Here is an 18,512-nt window from a genome sequence, read left to right as displayed (position 1 = left end):
GGGTGATTTCTCGCTTTCTCTCCCTCTGTCTCTTTCTGGCGAGCACACGCACCCTATAGCAAAAACCTCTCCAATAAAAAAGATTCTAATGTTGAAGGCTTACCCTTTAAAGAGTGCTTGGCTTCAGCCTATATGCTGACATTTTAAAATTAAAAAATAGACCCATCAGGACCAGCAGATGGCATAATGGTTACATCACTGGATTCCCATATCGTCGATTGTGTTTCAAGTCCCAGAACTGGTGGGCTTAAACCTACACCAGCGCATGTGCGTGTGTGCCCAAGATTCCCAAAGGAGAATGGAAGAGAAGGGACTGCAGCATGGCCATTTTTTCAGGGGTGATTTCTCACTTTCTGTTCTTTGCCTTTTTGTGTTTTCGGTGAGCATATGTGTCCTATAGCAAAAATCTCTCTTTTAAAAAAAATAGACCCACCTACATTTGATGTGTGTTATTTTTAGGTCACATCATAAGTTAAAGTAAGTTCCTAACATTTTGGGATAATTAATGTGCTAAAAGACACCTCTGCCCACTAACTGATGACATAGTTACACAGCCTCCTTTTCTACACCCAAAGTCAGTAGATTCTGAAGTCACCCAGAGTCAGTGGATTACAAACCGGTAGTTTTATTGAATGAAAGAGATATTGTAATTTCCTTTGGTCTATTTAGTAAAATGGATTAGTAACAGCAACTCGTTGGCTATGTTTTAGTTTAGGAGGAAAGAGAGCCAAATCCTTTTCTATCTCTGGAATCCACAGTTACTACATGGTTCAGAGACAATAATAATGTTTAAATTCTTACCATGGATCAATGCTTGGGCTGGGTGATTTGTGTATGTGTCTTTAATAGACAAAACAACCCTACTAGGAGATTACTAGTCCCATATTCCAGAGGAAGAGACAGAGTTTCAAGGAGGTTATATCACTCGAGTATTCAAAATTGAGTTTGACTGACTGCAAAGGTTTTGCTGTTTTCACAGTACTGTGCTGCTTCTCAGTCAGATTGAGAGGAGTGGTCATAGATTTAAGAATACTGGCAGACAGATTCCCTGAATAATAAATATTTTGGGGTCAATTTAAAATTAAGCAAATGTAGTACACAAACTAGATGATGAAGATGATGATGGCAGCAGCTAACATTTATTAAGAATGTGCTGTGTGCTGGACAGTCTTCTAAGTGCTTTCCAATGTACTTAACCAATTTAATCCTTACAACTACCCTATGGCACAGGTACTATTAGTATTCTTCCTAGATTTTTCTTTATTTCTTTTTTAAAATTAAGTTAAATTTAATTAATTAATTATTATTTTTATTATTTTGTTTGCTATAGTGCACATGCATTCACGAGAGAGAGGCAAATGGAGAGAGAAAGAGAGAGAAGGAAAGTGAGAAAGCAAGCCACCAGGTCTGGGACTTGAACTGTGGCGCCTTAATCACCACACCACTTGCCAGTCCCATATTTTTTCTTTATTTCTAAAGTTTATTTATTTCTTCTAAAAGACAGAAAGAAAGAAGACAGGGAGAGGGAGAAAGAACCCCCAACAAGATTCCAATGCCATGAATTTACCCACAGCTTTCAGCCAGCTCCAGACCAGGGGCAAGTGTATGCATTCTCAGGGAGGTCTCTGGAGTTGAAATAAGAACATTCCCATTTGAGACTGCCTCACAAAGTGTCATTCATGTTTTACCACCATGCCACTATCTGGCCCCCTCCCATTTTATAGGACCTACAATATAGATAAGAAAACCACAGCACAGAAAATATGAAGTTACTTGCCCAGTAAATGGTAAAGCCAGACATTCTAGCATCACAACCCATATTTTTAACCTCTGTACTAAAAGCCACACATGGAAAATATGGAAGAGAAGAACTAGGTAGGAATTGAATCTTTAAGGTCCCTTCCACCAGTGTGCTCCTCAGTACCTTGGATAGAGGTCCAAGTAGAACTGCCCCAATACTTCTCCTGTAGCTTTATCTTTCACGGTGTAAAGAGTAACACTTTTATTCCAAACATGAGCATCTTCCACTTGCTCAAAAGAGAGTCCCAACAACTCCTGGTAGATGCTCAGCAAGCCTTCAGTGACCACCTCAATTGGGAAGTACTCTTTGAGGAACTCTTGGTCTACAGAGTACTTGAGTTCTTCAGTCTGAGTCATGTAGTAATGCAGGTCCCAGGCATTGATTTTCCCATCATAATCGAAACTTCTTTCTTCACATTCCTTTTTCTTCAAACTCAGAATAAACTCTCGTTCTGCCTCACCCAAGGGTTTTAATTTCTGGCTTAAGTCATCTGTGAAGGAAATGGTAAATATTAGCGATCTATTGCTCTTGGGAGCGAGCACATTCACACATACCAGCAGTGTTTCAGAACGGTGCATCCTCCTTTGTGGTTCTCAATAAAGATACATCAGGAGAAAAGAGGGAAGGGGTGAATAAGGAAAGCAGGTTCTATGAGGACTGTGTACTTTTCAGAGTGATTTATTTTATGGCCCCTTGCCCCCTTTTCTTTTAGCACCTCCAAAACCAGGCCACAACTTCCTCACAGCATAAACAAAGCAAATGTTTATCTCAGAGAACTCTGATTCAAAAATGTATCCATGAAAATGCTGTGAAAAAGTAGGAAACTCATGGAGAGAGACAGCTGTGATTAAGCTAATGGGAGAATATGTGAACACAGGTAACGAGGACATTTTGCATGGGAATATGCTAATTTCAAATGACAAGGAAAACTACTGTAAGGGACTAAGTTAATCAGGTGTACTAAGGTATATGCAGCCACCAGTAAAGGAAACGTGCTCTCTAACCGGCTACCTTCCCGAGCCATCTTCTCACACAACATGCGTCAGACTGTACAGCAATGGCCTATTCCTGTGTCTGCTTTTTTCCACTCAGTAGAAAACCCACGGAGGTAAGAACATTGTCTTAATCATTTCCTCCTGTTTATAGCATACTGCCTCATATTGGGTAATTATCTCATGAATGAATAACTTAATTATATAATAATAAAAATAAGCAACTACCATGTATGGAGCACCTGTGACATAAGCCATATATAGTTCCAGCACACACATCAGTAAGTTAGGACATGGCCATTGCAGACGTAATGGAGTAAATCTGGGGCAAAAGGCTGATTTTAATACATTATAAATGATCTCCAGCTTAACTAAGCTAAGGAAAGGATGTCAAGGCAATCTGTTAAATACTTTGACGAGATGTTGAAGATGAGTAAAATTTGAAAGGCATTAGGACCACAAAAGAAAATCATACTGTCGTCAACTCTGATTAGAGATCATTACCAAAAGAAAAAAATAAAAAAGATACTCTTTACCATTTCTAAGTTATTCATTTAACTTATTCAACCATTTTTGTTAAGATGAAAGAGGAAAACAGGGTCTATTAGAACAGTGACAGCTAGATTGAGAGGGGGAAAGAGGAGGGTAATAGAAGGAAATGTTATAGACACACCATGGTTTTAAAAAAAACTTATGAAAAAAAGATTTAAAAGGAATGTGGGGACCACTAGATGGCATAAAGGTTATGTTACTGGATTCCTAAGTAGTTGGCCATGGTTTGAGTCCCAAACCTGGTGACTTAAAACTCACGCTGGGCATGTGTGCATGTGTGCCCAAGATCCTGGGTGGAGAATGGAGAAGGGACGGCAGCATGGCCATCCTCCCAGGGTATGATGTCTCTCTCTGTCTTTCTGGTGAGTGCACACACCCTATAGTAAAAATCTCTCGTAAGGAAAAAAGAAATTTGGGGACGAGAAGTTAGTGTAATGGCTATGTTGCTGGACTCCCATGTACTCGACAGCAGTTCAAGTCCCGGACCCAGCATCTTAAACTCATGCCGGGCGCGTGTGCGTGCGTGCCCAAAATCCCAAGAGGAGAAGGGATAGCAGCATGGCCATCCCGTCAGGGGGTGATTTCTCGCTTTCTGTCTCTCTGTCTCTCTCTGTCTCTCTGGCGAGTGCATGAGCCCTACAGCAAAAACCTCTCCAGAAAAAGAAAAGAATGTTGAAGATGAGTAAAATTTGAAAGGCATTAGGACCACAAAAGAAAATCATACTGTCGTCAACTCTGATTAGAGATCATTACCAAAAGAAAAAAATAAAAAAGATACTCTTTACCATTTCTAAGTTATTCATTTAACTTATTCAACCATTTTTGTTAAGATGAAAGAGGAAAACAGGGTCTATTAGAACAGTGACAGCTAGATTGAGAGGGGGAAAGAGGAGGGTAATAGAAGGAAATGTTATAGACACACCATGGTTTTAAAAAAAACTTATGAAAAAAAGATTTAAAAGGAATGTGGGGACCACTAGATGGCATAAAGGTTATGTTACTGGATTCCTAAGTAGTTGGCCATGGTTTGAGTCCCAAACCTGGTGACTTAAAACTCACGCTGGGCATGTGTGCATGTGTGCCCAAGATCCTGGGTGGAGAATGGAGAAGGGACGGCAGCATGGCCATCCTCCCAGGGTATGATGTCTCTCTCTGTCTTTCTGGTGAGTGCACACACCCTATAGTAAAAATCTCTCGTAAGGAAAAAAGAAATTTGGGGACGAGAAGTTAGTGTAATGGCTATGTTGCTGGACTCCCATGTACTCGACAGCAGTTCAAGTCCCGGACCCAGCATCTTAAACTCATGCCGGGCGCGTGTGCGTGCGTGCCCAAAATCCCAAGAGGAGAAGGGATAGCAGCATGGCCATCCCGTCAGGGGGTGATTTCTCGCTTTCTGTCTCTCTGTCTCTCTCTGTCTCTCTGGCGAGTGCATGAGCCCTACAGCAAAAACCTCTCCAGAAAAAGAAAAGAAAAAAAAAAAAAAGAAATGTGAATATAATTATTAGATAGTAGATTTTTCTCTATTTTTATTACAATTATAAATTACATATAAAACGTATCCATGTTAGATTAGATAACAGTTTTAGTGTATATTATTTTATATTACTTTTGCATATTAACAAGTAGTTTTTGGAGTATACCATGTTTATTATTTGTTTATGTGTATTCTGTCCTTGTTTATGTCACATTTGTCAGCTTATTTCATGGAAGTCATAGGTAGCCATGTTCAATCTACCAAGCACTAGTAACAGTGAACAAAGCCAGTGAGCTAATACCTTCTTTTAGGTCCCAAGATGAAGTGTTAGGAATTTTTGTAAAAATCCCAAACAAGGTCAAGAGAGAATGAAGCAAGACTGTAATAGTCACATAACAGCCACAGGCAATGAACAGCCATAGAACCAAGCAACTACCTAACACATCATGGGTGAAAAGCAAATATCTCTTGAATGAATGAAAAATAAGATGTCCTCAAAGCTGCAAAAGGTGCTAAGGCTGCCAAGTTGATATAATGCACCAAAGTGTCTTAGAAAACAAGAAAGGGAAAGCATGCTATTGATGTTTAAAAAGAACTAACCTAGGAAGGTTGTTACGCGGCTTGTGCTCTTTGCGGTGTTCATTTCAAGGACAAAGTCAGCATGTGTGCTGTAGCCAAGGAGTTTGGCCACTTTGGCCCGCAATGGGAGTAGCTGCTGCAGAATGGCGGTGTTTTCCTATTAATAAACAATAAAAACAAAGGCTAATCATTAACTTGATTCAAGGCACTGAAAAAAAAATGAGTTATCACATGTACTTCTCGGTTTGTAAAAACCATCAATTATTATTAGACCATCTTAACTTCTGGTTCCATGTCAGTACTATAAATTTTATTTTTGATTCATGATCCAATATTATTTCTGAAATAATTTATGACTTCGTAAACCTCAGGTAATAGCTATGAGGTCTTAATAAAATTTGAGGTACTATAAATATGGAGTGAAAATATATTCTTAAGGGGGCCAGAAGGTGGCAGGGTGGTTAGGGGGTGCTGGTTTCCCACAGCTGACTGTAGTTCAAGTCCTAGAACTGGTGGCCTGCTTTCTCAGTTCACTTCTCTTCCTCTCTCTCTCTCACGCTGTTCCTCTCTGGTCAAATTAAAAAAATATAATAATAATACTAAAAATAAATAAATAAAGTTAAATAAAATAATCTTTTTTAAAAAAGAAAATATATTCTTAAAAACTACAGTGATCCCACATTTATTCTCATTGATAAAACTGTAGCAAATACTGATACATAACATAAAATGTACAGAACATTTTAACTTTGTACCCATTTTAATGGCTATCACAAAAAACAACAAAACCAGAAAACAGTGTGTTGGTAAGGATGTGGAGAAACTGGAACTCTGTACAGTGTTGATGAGAATGTGAAATGGTGCTCCTGATTACAGAAAATGGTATGATAAGGGCCAGTCCCGAGGCTTAGTGGTTAAGGGAACTTAATGCCACATGGCTGACCATGGTCTGAATCCCAGATTTGCGAGCTTGAAAAACATGTCAGACGCATGTGTGTGCAAGCTCCAAATCCTAGCTGGATGAAGGAGGAGGCATTGTGGCATTACCATGGCCCATTGGAGGGTGCTTTCTCCCTCTACTACTCTTCCTAGATCTTTCTCTATCTCCATCTGGTGAGCAGATGTGCCTTCTGGGAACTAAAAATGTTTTTTAAATGGTATGGTGATTCCTCAAAAAATTAAATATAGAGGGGCCAGCAGCTGGTGTAGTGGTTAAGGCACTGGACTCCCATATGGCCTATCACAGTTTGAGTCCTGGACCTGGAGGCTTGGGCACACATGCACTGGGCACATGTGCATGTGTGCCCCAAATCCCAGGAGAATGGAGGAGAAGGGACTGCAGTGTAGCAGGGGGAGGGGTGATAGCTCGCTTTCTGTCTCTCTGTCTCTCTGGTAATCGAACGTGCCCTAAAACAAAAATATCTTAAAAAAAAAGAACATAGAACTATGAAATGATTCAGCAATTCTACTTCTTTATATATGTCCAAAAGATATAAAACTAGTGTCTCAAAGAGATCTCTGTACACCCATGTTCACAGCAGCATGATTTACAACAGGCAAGTGATGGAAGTAATCCAAATGCCTATCTAGTAGATAATGTGGCATATACATATGACAGAAAATAATTTAGCCTTAAAAATAAAGTACTGACACATGATGGATAAACCTTTAAGATGTTATGCGAAGGGAAATAAACCACAGAAAAAGACGAATATAATATACTATTACTTATATGAAGTTCTTAGAGTAGTTGATTCACAGAAACAGAAAATGGTAGTTGCTGGGGTGGGGAGAGGGGAAATCAGGAGTTAGTGCATAATGGGTATAGAGTTTCTGTTGGAAAGATAAAAAAGCTCTGTAGATAGATGGAGCTAGTAGGCTGTATAACAAGTGAATATGTTCACAACAGCATATACTTAATGCTAGACTATGAATGTCCCTCAAAATCCATGTCTTGAAACTTAATCCCTATAGTGGGTAGTACTAAGAGGTGGGGCCTTTTGGGAAGTAATTAAGTTACAGGGTTCTGTACTCATGAATGGATTAGTACCTTATAAAAGGGCTGGAGGAAAGTAGCTGGGGCACTTTTTATCCTTCAGCCTTCTGCCATGTGAGGACAGAATATTCACCTCTTCTGCCATGGGAAGACAGTAAAAAGGCCCTTTCTAGACATCAAATGTTTTAACCGTGGACTTCCCAGCCTCCAGAACTGTGAGAAATACATTTCTATTGTTTATAAATTATTCGGTCTGAGGTACTTTGTTACAGCAGCACACAGGGACTAACACATCACAGAGCTTTATATTTTAAAATGTTTGGGGATTTCTTTTCCTAAGTAAATATTAAAAACATTTTCTATATTTTATTCATAATACAAATACAATATTTTTAATGCTATGGAGATTCAGATAATTTAAACAACCATTTGCTTGGTACTCCTGACATCAAGAGAAAAGAGTGGCATGCACTCGGGACGAGCAGATGACATAATGGTTATGTCGCTGGACTCCCACACAGTCAACTGTGGTTTGAGTCTTGGATCTTAAAAAAACTCAACACGTGTGTGTGTGTGTGTGTGTGTGTGTGTCCAAAAATCTCAAAAGGAGAACAGAGGAGAAAGGACTGCAGTGTGGCAAACCTCCATGGGGAGTGATTTCTCACTTTCTGTCTCTGTCTCTCTCTGTCTCTCTGGTGAGAGCATATACCCTATAGCAAAAATCTCTAAAAAAAAAGAAAGAAAAAAGAAAAGAGCGGCACATATAGTTCCTAAACTGCAGAGATTACTTTGAGATAGCAGACTTCCTCTTCAATCCTATTATTTCAGAGGGCCCCAAAGCAGACTCCAGTAAGTTCAAGAGGAGTTGGATGACCAACACAGAGCCAGTATCTAAGATTTGGCAAGTTTAAGAACTACAACCCAAAGTGACGTTTGGGTGTAGTTATTTTAACATGCATGTAATTGGAAACTGACAGAAAAGAAACAAAAGATTTGAGGGAATTTTATCACCAAAGATATCATAAGCCTGGACTACAAAAGCTTGTCGTTATTTGATTCATAAGTAACCTTCAGGCTTCAAACTGATACTGGCAGGAATCTATCCCAGCAGTGCCCTAAGACTAGGTCATGGAGAATAATGGACAAGCAGAAACTCTACAGGCAAATCTGAGCTATAGAGTATACCTGGTAAAGGAATTCTTGCCTGAAAAGGTACCCTAGTGAGTCCAAGGAACTTCATCAGGGCACAGAATTCTCATAATTTCTGCCAGTTTTTGAAAATTGCTATGGATTGTTCTGTTTCCCATTTTTACTGGAGTCTGCTGTGGGGCCCTCTGAAACAGTAGGATTGAGGAGGAAGTGGGCAATCTCAAAGTAATCCCTGCAGTATAGGAACTCTTCTTTTTTTTTTTTAGGGATTTTGGCTGTAGGTTGTGTCCTTTTCCAAATAGAAGTTTGTTTTTTGTTTTTTTTTAAGGATTTACTTATTTTTAATTCCATTTGTTGTTATTATTTTATAATCTGACCAAAGAGAAACAGAGAGAGAGGAAGAGAAAGTGAGAAAGCAAGCCGTCAGGTCTGGTACTAGAACCACAGTCTGCCATGTGAGAATCCAGCGCCTTTAACTCCCACGTCATCTGCCAGCCCCCTAAATAGGAGTTTTTAGTGTGCTTATTCTGTTCCTATTCCACCACTGGGTAGGCTGGGATGGGGATGGGGTTAGGGGACCAAGAAGTCTTTGTTTTTGAAGGCGTTTTGAAAAACTACAACTGGGGAGAACTGTGTATCCCAGAGATCCTGTTCTTCTAGCTCAAGGTAGTAACCAACTGGCTGGAAATTGGCAAATGGAGAATAGGTCCTATGTGTGAAAAGAAGCATGCTCATGACTACTACATAGCCAGAGACGCAGACTAAAGTGAAGCTGATTAGCTGAATCTGAGAATCTATTTCTAATTCATCTTTTTTCCCCTGTTAATAATGGAAGTCCCTAAACTGAACAAATAGCTGCCAGCCAGTCTCAGTCCACATGGCAGCTAGATAATGGCTATATGATAAAATCTGGATCAAAAGGATGTGAGTGGGGAACCAGCAGTTAGCGTAATGGCTATGTCGCTGGACTCCCATGTAGTTGACCACGGTTTGTGTCCCGGACCTGGTGGCTTAAAACTCACGCCGGGCGCGTGTGCATGCGTGCCCAAGATCCTGAGAGGAGAATGGAGGAGAAGGGATTGTGGTGTGACCATCCCCTCTGGGTGACTTCTCGCTTTCTGTCTCTATGTCTCTCTCTGTCTGTCTGGTGAGCGCACACGCCCTATAGCGAAAACCTCTCCAAAAAAAAAAAAAAGGATGTGAGTGGAATTGATACATGTCATTTTCCAGGTCTTCTTAAAGATGCTTGCTCAGTACTCTTTTTCTCCACTGGAAAATGGTCATTCTAAGGAATGACCTTGTAAGTTACTTGCTGAGGGACAGATGCGTCAACAGTCCTAGACTGCTGACTTTAGAGAGGAATACAATTTTACTTTATTTAATTCATCCTATTTTTATTTTATTTTAAAAATTTTACATGTTTAATCACTATACATCACTTTTCTTGTACACTGAATTTACCCAACACAAATACACTTCATATCAGTCCAGCTGAGGATATAAAATACATTATCATCAACAGATAATAACTCATTTTTGTGTCTCATAAATGTCTTGTCTCTCTATTTTTCTCCTTAATTTCATTCTTTACACTCTCTCCCTTCTCCCAACCTCTTTCCACACTGTCTCCAGAATCTATGACCATTTTCAATGCCTTTATGTCCTCTAATCTCTCCACCATAGAATGCAGACAGTCGGTATATATTAAGTGGAGACATTCAAGTCTCTTTCATAGCCTGGCTTGCTTCACTCAGCAGTAAATCTTCCATATTCATCTACTTTCGTCAAATGCCAGGGTCTTGTTTTTTTATGGCTGAGTAGTATTCCATAGAGTATATGTGCCACATCTTCCCAATCTATTCATCTGTTCAGGGTTGGTTCCATGTCTTAGCAATTGTAAATAATGCTGCAATAAACATAGATGTGCAAACACTTTTTTGACTGAGTGTTCTATCCTTTGGGTAGATACCCAGGAGTGGAATTGCTGGATCATGTGGTACTTTTATTTGTAGGTCACAACTCATCCCAATTTTATTAGAACAGGTTGGCCTTAGACAATACCAAGGAAAGAAAAAAAAAAAAAAAGCTATAAGTCTTGTAGGTGTGAGGAATTATTAGGAAGCACAATCCACATAAGAATATTTATTTAAAGTCTCTGAGTTAACTTCAACACCTATAAACAAAGCAAACATTCTTAAAATCTTTCATGAAAAAACAAAAGAAACATTTATAGTACCTCTTTGCACCTTGTATTAAAAGCCATTTCCATCCTCCTTCTGGTTTCAGGGACACAACATTTCTTCATGACAGGAAAATAGTGTGGATATTTTAAGGTAATTTTATACTTGTCATCATCTGTCTTTTCTAAACTGTCAATGAAATCATCAGGAAGAGTACCTGCAAAAAATCATTTTTTCATACATCAATATTTCCACTCATTATTTGTTTATTTAGCATTGGCATGGTGCCTTTAAGTTGCTCTAGGAATTTTGTGGAGTAATTGGAATTCAAAACTTCTAATGACAATCCTTACACTACTATTTGATATTGCTGGAAGTGGGGGGGTGGTGGCAGTTAGAGGCCAGGTGGCTCAGGAGACGGTAATTCAAAATATGAGTAGGCTTCAGTGCACTTGTAGAGATGGTGTTTTAATGAGGAACAGACAAAATGAAGCCAAGGAAGACCCAGAAAAGAGTAAGGAGAGACTAATTTAAATTTAAATGTAGAGACCTAACAAAGCAGAAAAAAATGTTAAGGCACTGAAGTCTGTAATACACCAGCATTAAGTTATCAAGATTATGGGGGCCCAGCAGGTGGCACAGTGATTAAAGGCGCTGGACTCCTACATGGCTGATTGCCACTGGAGTCCCAGACCTGGTGGCTTGCCTTCTCACTTGTCTCTCTCTAATCAAACTGGAAAACAGTAATAATAATACATTTAAATAAAATAATTAAAAAAAATGAAATATTATAGAAAAAATTATAAAATCTTCTCTGGACTATCTCTAGAAACAGTATACATTCTTATTAGCATAAAATCTCATGGCTGGGTGGGTTGTCTTTTTTAGAAGGAGTGATGGGTTTAGATATTGGATTTTTTTCTTAATTCTTTGAACTTTGCTTTAAGTTTTATACCAGGAGAGTGAAACAAACTGAGGTAACATTATTTGCCTAAATCGTAACTTAATCTAGGAAAATAACAAAATGTTACCAAGTTCAGGCCTGGAAAATACAAGAAAGGTATCATCTTCATTAAGGTTTTTGTTAAAGTCAATGCATAGCTCACTCATTCTTTTCTTCATGGATTTGATTTCCTAAAACAAAGATAAAAATACAAGACATTAAGAATAAAAAGAAACTTTTGTCTTTGTCACCATCGGACAAGTTAAGTTTCACTTTTATATGTCTGTCAGGAAGTACGGACAAATAAGTTTCACTTTTATATGTCTGTCAGGAAGTACTTTCTTTTTTTTAATTGAATTTAATTTAAATTTCTTTTATACATTCAGTCACGTATGTCGATAAGCTTGTAAACTGAATGTTCCAACATGAACACATTTCTCACCAGTCCAGTTGGGGATTACTGTACATGTTATCGTCAACAGATAGTAACCCATAAATGTCTTACCTCTCTATTTTTCTCCTTAATGTCTTTCCTCAGACTCTCTTTCTTCTTCCACCCTCTTCCCACATTGTATCTGGTATCTATAGCCATGTCTATGTTTCTATACCCTCTAGTCATTCAGTTTCGGCCATAGAGTGCGGACAGTTGGTATATATTAAGTGGAGACATACAATGTCTCTCCTTCATAGCCTGGCTTGTTTCACTCAGCAGTAAATCTTCCATATTCATCCACTTTCTGTCAAAAGTCAAGGTCTTATTGCTTTTGATGGCTGAGTAGTATTCCATAGAGTATATGTGCCACATTTTTTCAATCCATTCTTCTGTTTGTGGACATATGGGCTGGTTCTATGCCATAGCAATTGTGGAGGAAGTAATTTCTTAAAGATGTACTTGATTTATTATATACACACACCCTTCAGCAGTTTTTCATGTCATGCCCATGTAGCACTCACAGAAAAGCAAGCCTGGTGATATGTTAGAAATTAGTTGTACACTAAAAACAGCTTCAGGAAGCATGGTAAACGCAGTATCTGGCACACAGTATATACACGATAAATACTTGCTGAGTGAATGAACATGTCTAGAAGCCCATTACTGATTAGTATATTTCTAATATTTTCTAATCAAATTTTTAATGTAGTAGTTAGGATCTAGTGCTGACGTTAACCAAGAGATAAGAACTGCCTATTCTACGTTTGCCTTGAAATAAATGGTGATGTGTTAGTTTTACATAGCTTTTGCAAACAAAGAAGATTTATGGATGCCAGCATTTACATAAAAAGTATTAAAAGAGGGAACCAGCAGTTAGCGTAATGGCTATGTCGCTGGACTCCCACGTAGTCAACCGCGGTTCGCGTCCTGGACCCGGTGGCTTAAAACTCACGCCAGGCGCGTGTGCGTGCGTGCCCAAGATCCCGAGAGGAGAATGGAGGAGAAGGGATTGCGGCGTGACCATCCCCCCTGGGGGGTGATTTCTCGTTTTCTGTCTCTATGTCTCTGTCTGTCTGGCGAGCGCACACGTCCTATAGCAAATATCTCTCCAAAAAAAAGAAAAGTATTAAAAGAAAGATCAGAGGAAGCAGTAAGAAGTATACCACAAGAAAAAACATAAAATAATTTTATTAATCTATCTCGTTCTTCTGAAAATGCAAGACAATGAAATTTACTTAAACCACTGGTACTCAAAGTATGGCTTTAACCAGAAGCATCAGCATCAATTGGGAACTTATTACAAATGCAAATTCTTGATGGGGGACAGGCAGTGGCACAGTAGTAATGTAATAGGAACAACATGGGGAAGGTCCTGGGTTCACATCCTAGAACTTCCCTGAGCACACGTGTAACCATGAAACAGGCTGGCTGAGACTGGGGCGGATTACAGTGTGAAGACCGTGTTGGGTGCCTGCCTCTCTCTCTCATAGAAGAAATAGATAAATAAACTTTGTAAACAATGCAAATTCTTTTTTTTTTTTTTTGGAGAGGTTTTTGCTATAGGGTGTGTGTGCTCACCAGTAAGACAGAGAGAGACATAGAGACAGAAAGTGAGAAATCACCCCCCAGGGGGGATGGTCACGCCACAATCCCTTCTCCTCCATTCTCCTCTTGGGATCTTGGGAATGCATGTACACGTGCCCGGCGTGAGTTTTAAGCCACTGGGTCCAGGATGTGAAGCCAGGTCGACTATGTGGGAGTCCAGCGACATAGCCATTACGCTAACTGCTGGTTCCCGACAATGCAAATTCTTGAGACTCCCCCATAAGACCACACCCTCCTCCCGAACCTACTGCCAGGCAAACTCTCCCGAGCCCTATAATCAGAATTTTAAAAACCCTCTAGGAACTTCTGATGCATCCTAAATATGAGACTAAATACTTAGTATATACTGTTCAGTGTTGTTTTCTGACATTTTGACTGTGTCCCCATTCCCCCTTCCACTTCTTCCTCACTTAAGAGCAGCCATGTGGTTCAGATGGAACCTGATCCTATCTGAAGCTCTAGGGGTGACCTCTACACCAGAAAGGTAATCATCTCCACTGATGGAGAGACTGGGTCAGATAATCTTGGCCTGACAGTCCCCTAACTAAAGGATTAGGCATGGGATCCACTCTGAATCATTAAGATTTAGGGGAGGTTTGATGGGGGCTTCTCAAGGTCCCTCTATATGGTAGAAGATGTGGGGGGTTAGATTTATAACCATTTTCGTAATGTATGGAAACCAACTTTTGGATAATACTAACACTGAAGAATACAGAATATTAGAAACAGAAAAGTCAAGTAGCCAAAGACACCACAATACCTCTAGGTCAAAATCTTCTGTTAAGTCTTTCTACCCATAGACCTAATAGTTATACAAGGAAATGCATCTCTTGTACAGTTTAAATGGGATTTTGTTAGCTGCAACCAAACCATTTGTAAAAGAATTATTTAATCTTATTTATGTATTTATTAATTATTATTATTAATTTGCTATAGGACATGTGTGCTCACTAGAGAGAGACAGAGAGAGGGGAAAGTGAGAAGCAAGCTGCCAGGTCTGGGACTCAAATTGCAGTCAGTCACGTGGGAGGGCAGCACCTTAACCACCACGCCATCTGCTGGCCCTGAACCATCTTAACTAATACAGTGCTCATGCCCCATACAGAACTGAGGACTGACCAGAAAGGCAAAGAATCAGATAGGCAAGATTAGTTACATTTGCCTTTAATTAGGATGAAGAGGACACAAGTGATCAAAGGTGAGGGAAAGGTACCAATATCTCAGTGGTGCCTTCGGTTACACCTGCCAAGCAGATATCACTTGGTTTGGCTTTCTCTCAAGTTATTTCCAGTTCTACTGGCTAGAAGAATGACCCAGAAATAAATCATGGGTTATATTTTCTGTACAAGGACAATGAGATTAATTCTGCATGGAATTTACTTCTGAACCTGTTAGACTTGACCAGCGTTAGACAAAAGAAAGTTGGAGAGGCAGTTTTTGCAGCAGGTAATCTCTCCTCCAAAGGGGTACATATTAATGGTAGGGTATTCCATTCCAATGTGCTGGTTTTAAAACTTCCCTATCAATAAGGATTTTATTCCCAATGCTCTATCTGTATGGTAAAGGAGCAAGAATACAGATTAGCTATTAAGACCTGTAACTGGCTCTGAAAGAATTTACAATAGAGCACAGAAAATAAACCCACATACATGAAGTCAATAACATTTGAACTGGATTAAAGAACAATGAGATTATCAGCTGTTTGTCAGTCACCATGAGGTTAACATGAGACATTGTAGAATTTAAAACCACTGAATAACAATGACATGGTAAATAAATTTGTATTATGGGGGTCACTTTATTACAACTCTTCTGTTTCTCTATTTCCTGAGGGGTTTTATTATTATTATTATTTTGATTTTGTTTTTCTTTTTTTTTCCTTCCAAATAACAAAAGAAAACATAAACTCACATTCTGTACTTGTTCTGGAAGATGGAGTCCATTCCTTTTTCCCATTTTAACTGACTTTTCCAAGTATCGTCTGGCTTCTGGCTTTATCATCCCCAGGTCACAGGTTTCCTGAAATTAAAGAGCTTGACAAACATTTCTATTGCAACAGCACATGGGTAAATGATAAACTATGAGGTCAAAGTAAATTTATTCATCATCTCTTTTGGGCTATGAAGCACATAGGTGATTATGAGGCAGGTCCTTTTGAAGACCTAATTTCTTTTATGCTCTAGTGAGCTTCTGCTCATTTAAAACAGAAAAATTAAATAAATAAAAAGCAAACCAGAATTGCCTTGCCTTGCATCACAATCAAGAGTGCCTGCACCACTTGCAAGTGTGATAATAGAAGCATTTGCATAATCTCATTCTGAACATTCTTTACGACTGAGTGGTCTTTTTCACACCACATAGTTCTTATCACAAATCATCTGCATTTAATTTTCTATCATTTGCTAACCTGGTTCTGCTCAAAAGGCAGGAATAGAAATAATTGGGTAAATTCTATGCAAATGTAGAGTGGGACCCTTTTGCCAGTACACCTAACAAAGACAGCTGGATAAAACCCAGCAGAGGCTTCCAGCACTTCGAACATGCCTCACTGTCATTTGGCAAAAGAGATCAAGGGGCGACGGCAAGCTGCACACGAACAAGTATCTGGGGAAAATGAGTCAGCACTGCACAGGGAGGGGGAAAGCTGGACAGTCGATCTGAATCTGCACGCAGCAGCACACTCACTCACTGGAAAGAACAGAGGGCCTGGAGAAGGGAAAATTCTCCCAGCCAGCAGCAAGGTAATAAAAACAGCAGATGTTTCTCCAAAATAGGTGGCAGAATACACATGGCACATCTGGGTGGCCAGTCACTTAGGGGCCCCTAGGAAGAAATGAGCTCCTGACAAATGCAGCAGGTATACTGGATTCAGTTTGGTTGAGAGTTAGTGAGGGACTTCTGTCTCTAGAGCCTTCTAGACCTACCATGAGTTGGACACTCTACATGGAAGACCCGGGTTGTCTTTCTCTGAACATCCCTTCTCTCCGAATAATTAGATCTCTTAAAGGACTACATTTAGCTTTAGAGATTGCATTTGAGGTTGTTGGTGCTAAGGGCATGCTGCAGCAATTCTGTACTTTAATAAAAAAACATTTTATTGTAGCAGGTAAACAGAGAGCACTATTTTAACCAGAAGGGAGGGGTTATCATTTAATACAGCAAACTATGTCCCACTTTGTCGCTACCTATATATAATTGTGTGACACAGCACTAACGCACTTATTGTGCATGCATTACTCACAGTTTCCTCTGAATTTAATCTCAGTGGAGACAGAGAACAGTTAGATGTTTTCTTCCCTTTTGTGTCCCGAGAGAATGTGAGCATGGCGGCAAGGCTGGAATCAAAACCTCCCTAGCTGGTATTGGCACCTACTGGGATTCCAGCAGCAGGTGCTTGCAATGGGAAGAACCCAGAATGGCCAGGGAGATAGCTGGGTTATGGCTGGCTCCCTCAGGGGTGGTCAGCAATTCAAACTGGTGTCCATGTGGATGTGATTAACTTGGGTTGATCTCAGCTGCATTAAACAGCGCCAGGAAGTCTGTCCTGAAGAGTGAGGCATGGCAACTGGAGTCTCCAGACAGTACAATAATGCAAGTCGTAAGGCTGGGGAGAATCCAGGCAGTAGCTATGGGTAGCGGAGGTGAGGAAAACAATCCCTGGTGAGACTGGTCCAGCAATGACTGGATTAGTTGTTAAGGACCCAGGCAAACAGGTTGAGATCCAGAGCAGAGGGCCTTCCCAGCAGGGAAGTGAGCCAGCACATGGCTGGAAAGCCACCTGGACACCAGTTCCTGGGCCATAGTTAGCCCTGCGTTTATGACAAAGGCTCAGCTTGAAGCCTGACCAGCTGACATAAGCAGAAATCCTAAACCATGGCAATGCTTGAGCAAGATGGGCTCTCACACTAGGGAGGTTTGAACTTGCCATCACTGCGGCTAGAACGGCTGGAGAGTAAACTCAACATTCATGGTCTAGATTGAAATGAAAGCTTCTTAACTCTCAAAACAGATGACACAGGTATAAACAGGTAAAAGGACAGTCTAAGAAAAACCAACCACAATTTAGGGTTTTTGTCTAAAAATGACACTTAACCAAAATCTGACTAAGTTATAACCAGAAACTTCTTGCCGTCAGGCTCTGAGGTCTCCAAAAATGTCCAGAGACCTCTGGTAAGAGCAAGGCACTTGAAATATGTGCATCTTTTTTTGTTGTGGTGGTTTGTTTGAATTTTTAAGGTTTTTGCCATAGGGTGCATGTGCTCCCAGAGAGAGACAGTGAGAGGCAAAGTGAGAAATCACCTCTGGGGGGAGGGTGGGGACAGCCATGTTGCAATCCCTTCTCCTCCATTCTCCTGGGATCTTAGGCATGCGCGCACAAGCACTGGTGTGATTTCTAAGCTGCCAGGTCCGGGATTTGAACAATGGTCGTCCATGTGGGAGTCCAGCACCTAAACATCATCTGCTGACCCCAGTATGTGCATTTTAAGCATAGTCCTGTTCCAGAGCTGATAATAATATTCTTCTTTATAATCACCAGGCAAGGCCAGAATTACTGCTCCAGGATTTTCCAGGAGGGACTTGGCCAACACTTGCAGATCGTTCTGCTGTCACCTTTCGTCCTTGGAGCTGAGCTGGCTGCAGGCCTCTGTGGGTAACGGTTCTCCTCTTTAAAGCAGAGAGGGCTAAGGTTACTTAAATCATTTTAAAATGTATATAATCTGACAGAAAGGGCCATTGTTTGGATCTCTGTGGAGACAATACTTGCTTTTCCTCAACTTCCTCTCATAGCAGACCTTTTAGATAAACAT

General features: G+C 40.0%; 1 protein-coding gene across 1 annotated transcript in view; it reads right to left on the bottom strand.

Annotated features, from left to right (window-relative positions):
* NLN (neurolysin) overlaps positions 1–18,512 on the bottom strand; it is a gene marked incomplete at its 5' end in the record, with an annotated part of 74,394 nt that overhangs the window by 35,783 nt on the left and 20,099 nt on the right. The window contains 5 exon segments of the mRNA XM_006170923.2: positions 1,925–2,291; positions 5,420–5,555; positions 10,780–10,940; positions 11,755–11,857; positions 15,616–15,723. Coding sequence (XP_006170985.2) covers positions 1,925–2,291; positions 5,420–5,555; positions 10,780–10,940; positions 11,755–11,857; positions 15,616–15,723 — 875 coding nt within the window.

The sequence above is a fragment of the Tupaia chinensis genome, unplaced genomic scaffold, assembly GCF_000334495.1.
Source record: "Tupaia chinensis unplaced genomic scaffold, TupChi_1.0 Scaffold149178_1, whole genome shotgun sequence".
In the NCBI taxonomy this organism is placed as follows: Eukaryota; Metazoa; Chordata; class Mammalia; order Scandentia; family Tupaiidae; genus Tupaia; species Tupaia belangeri.
Note: the sequence above shows the minus strand (reverse complement) of the source record. Positions and strands in the feature narration are given on the sequence as shown.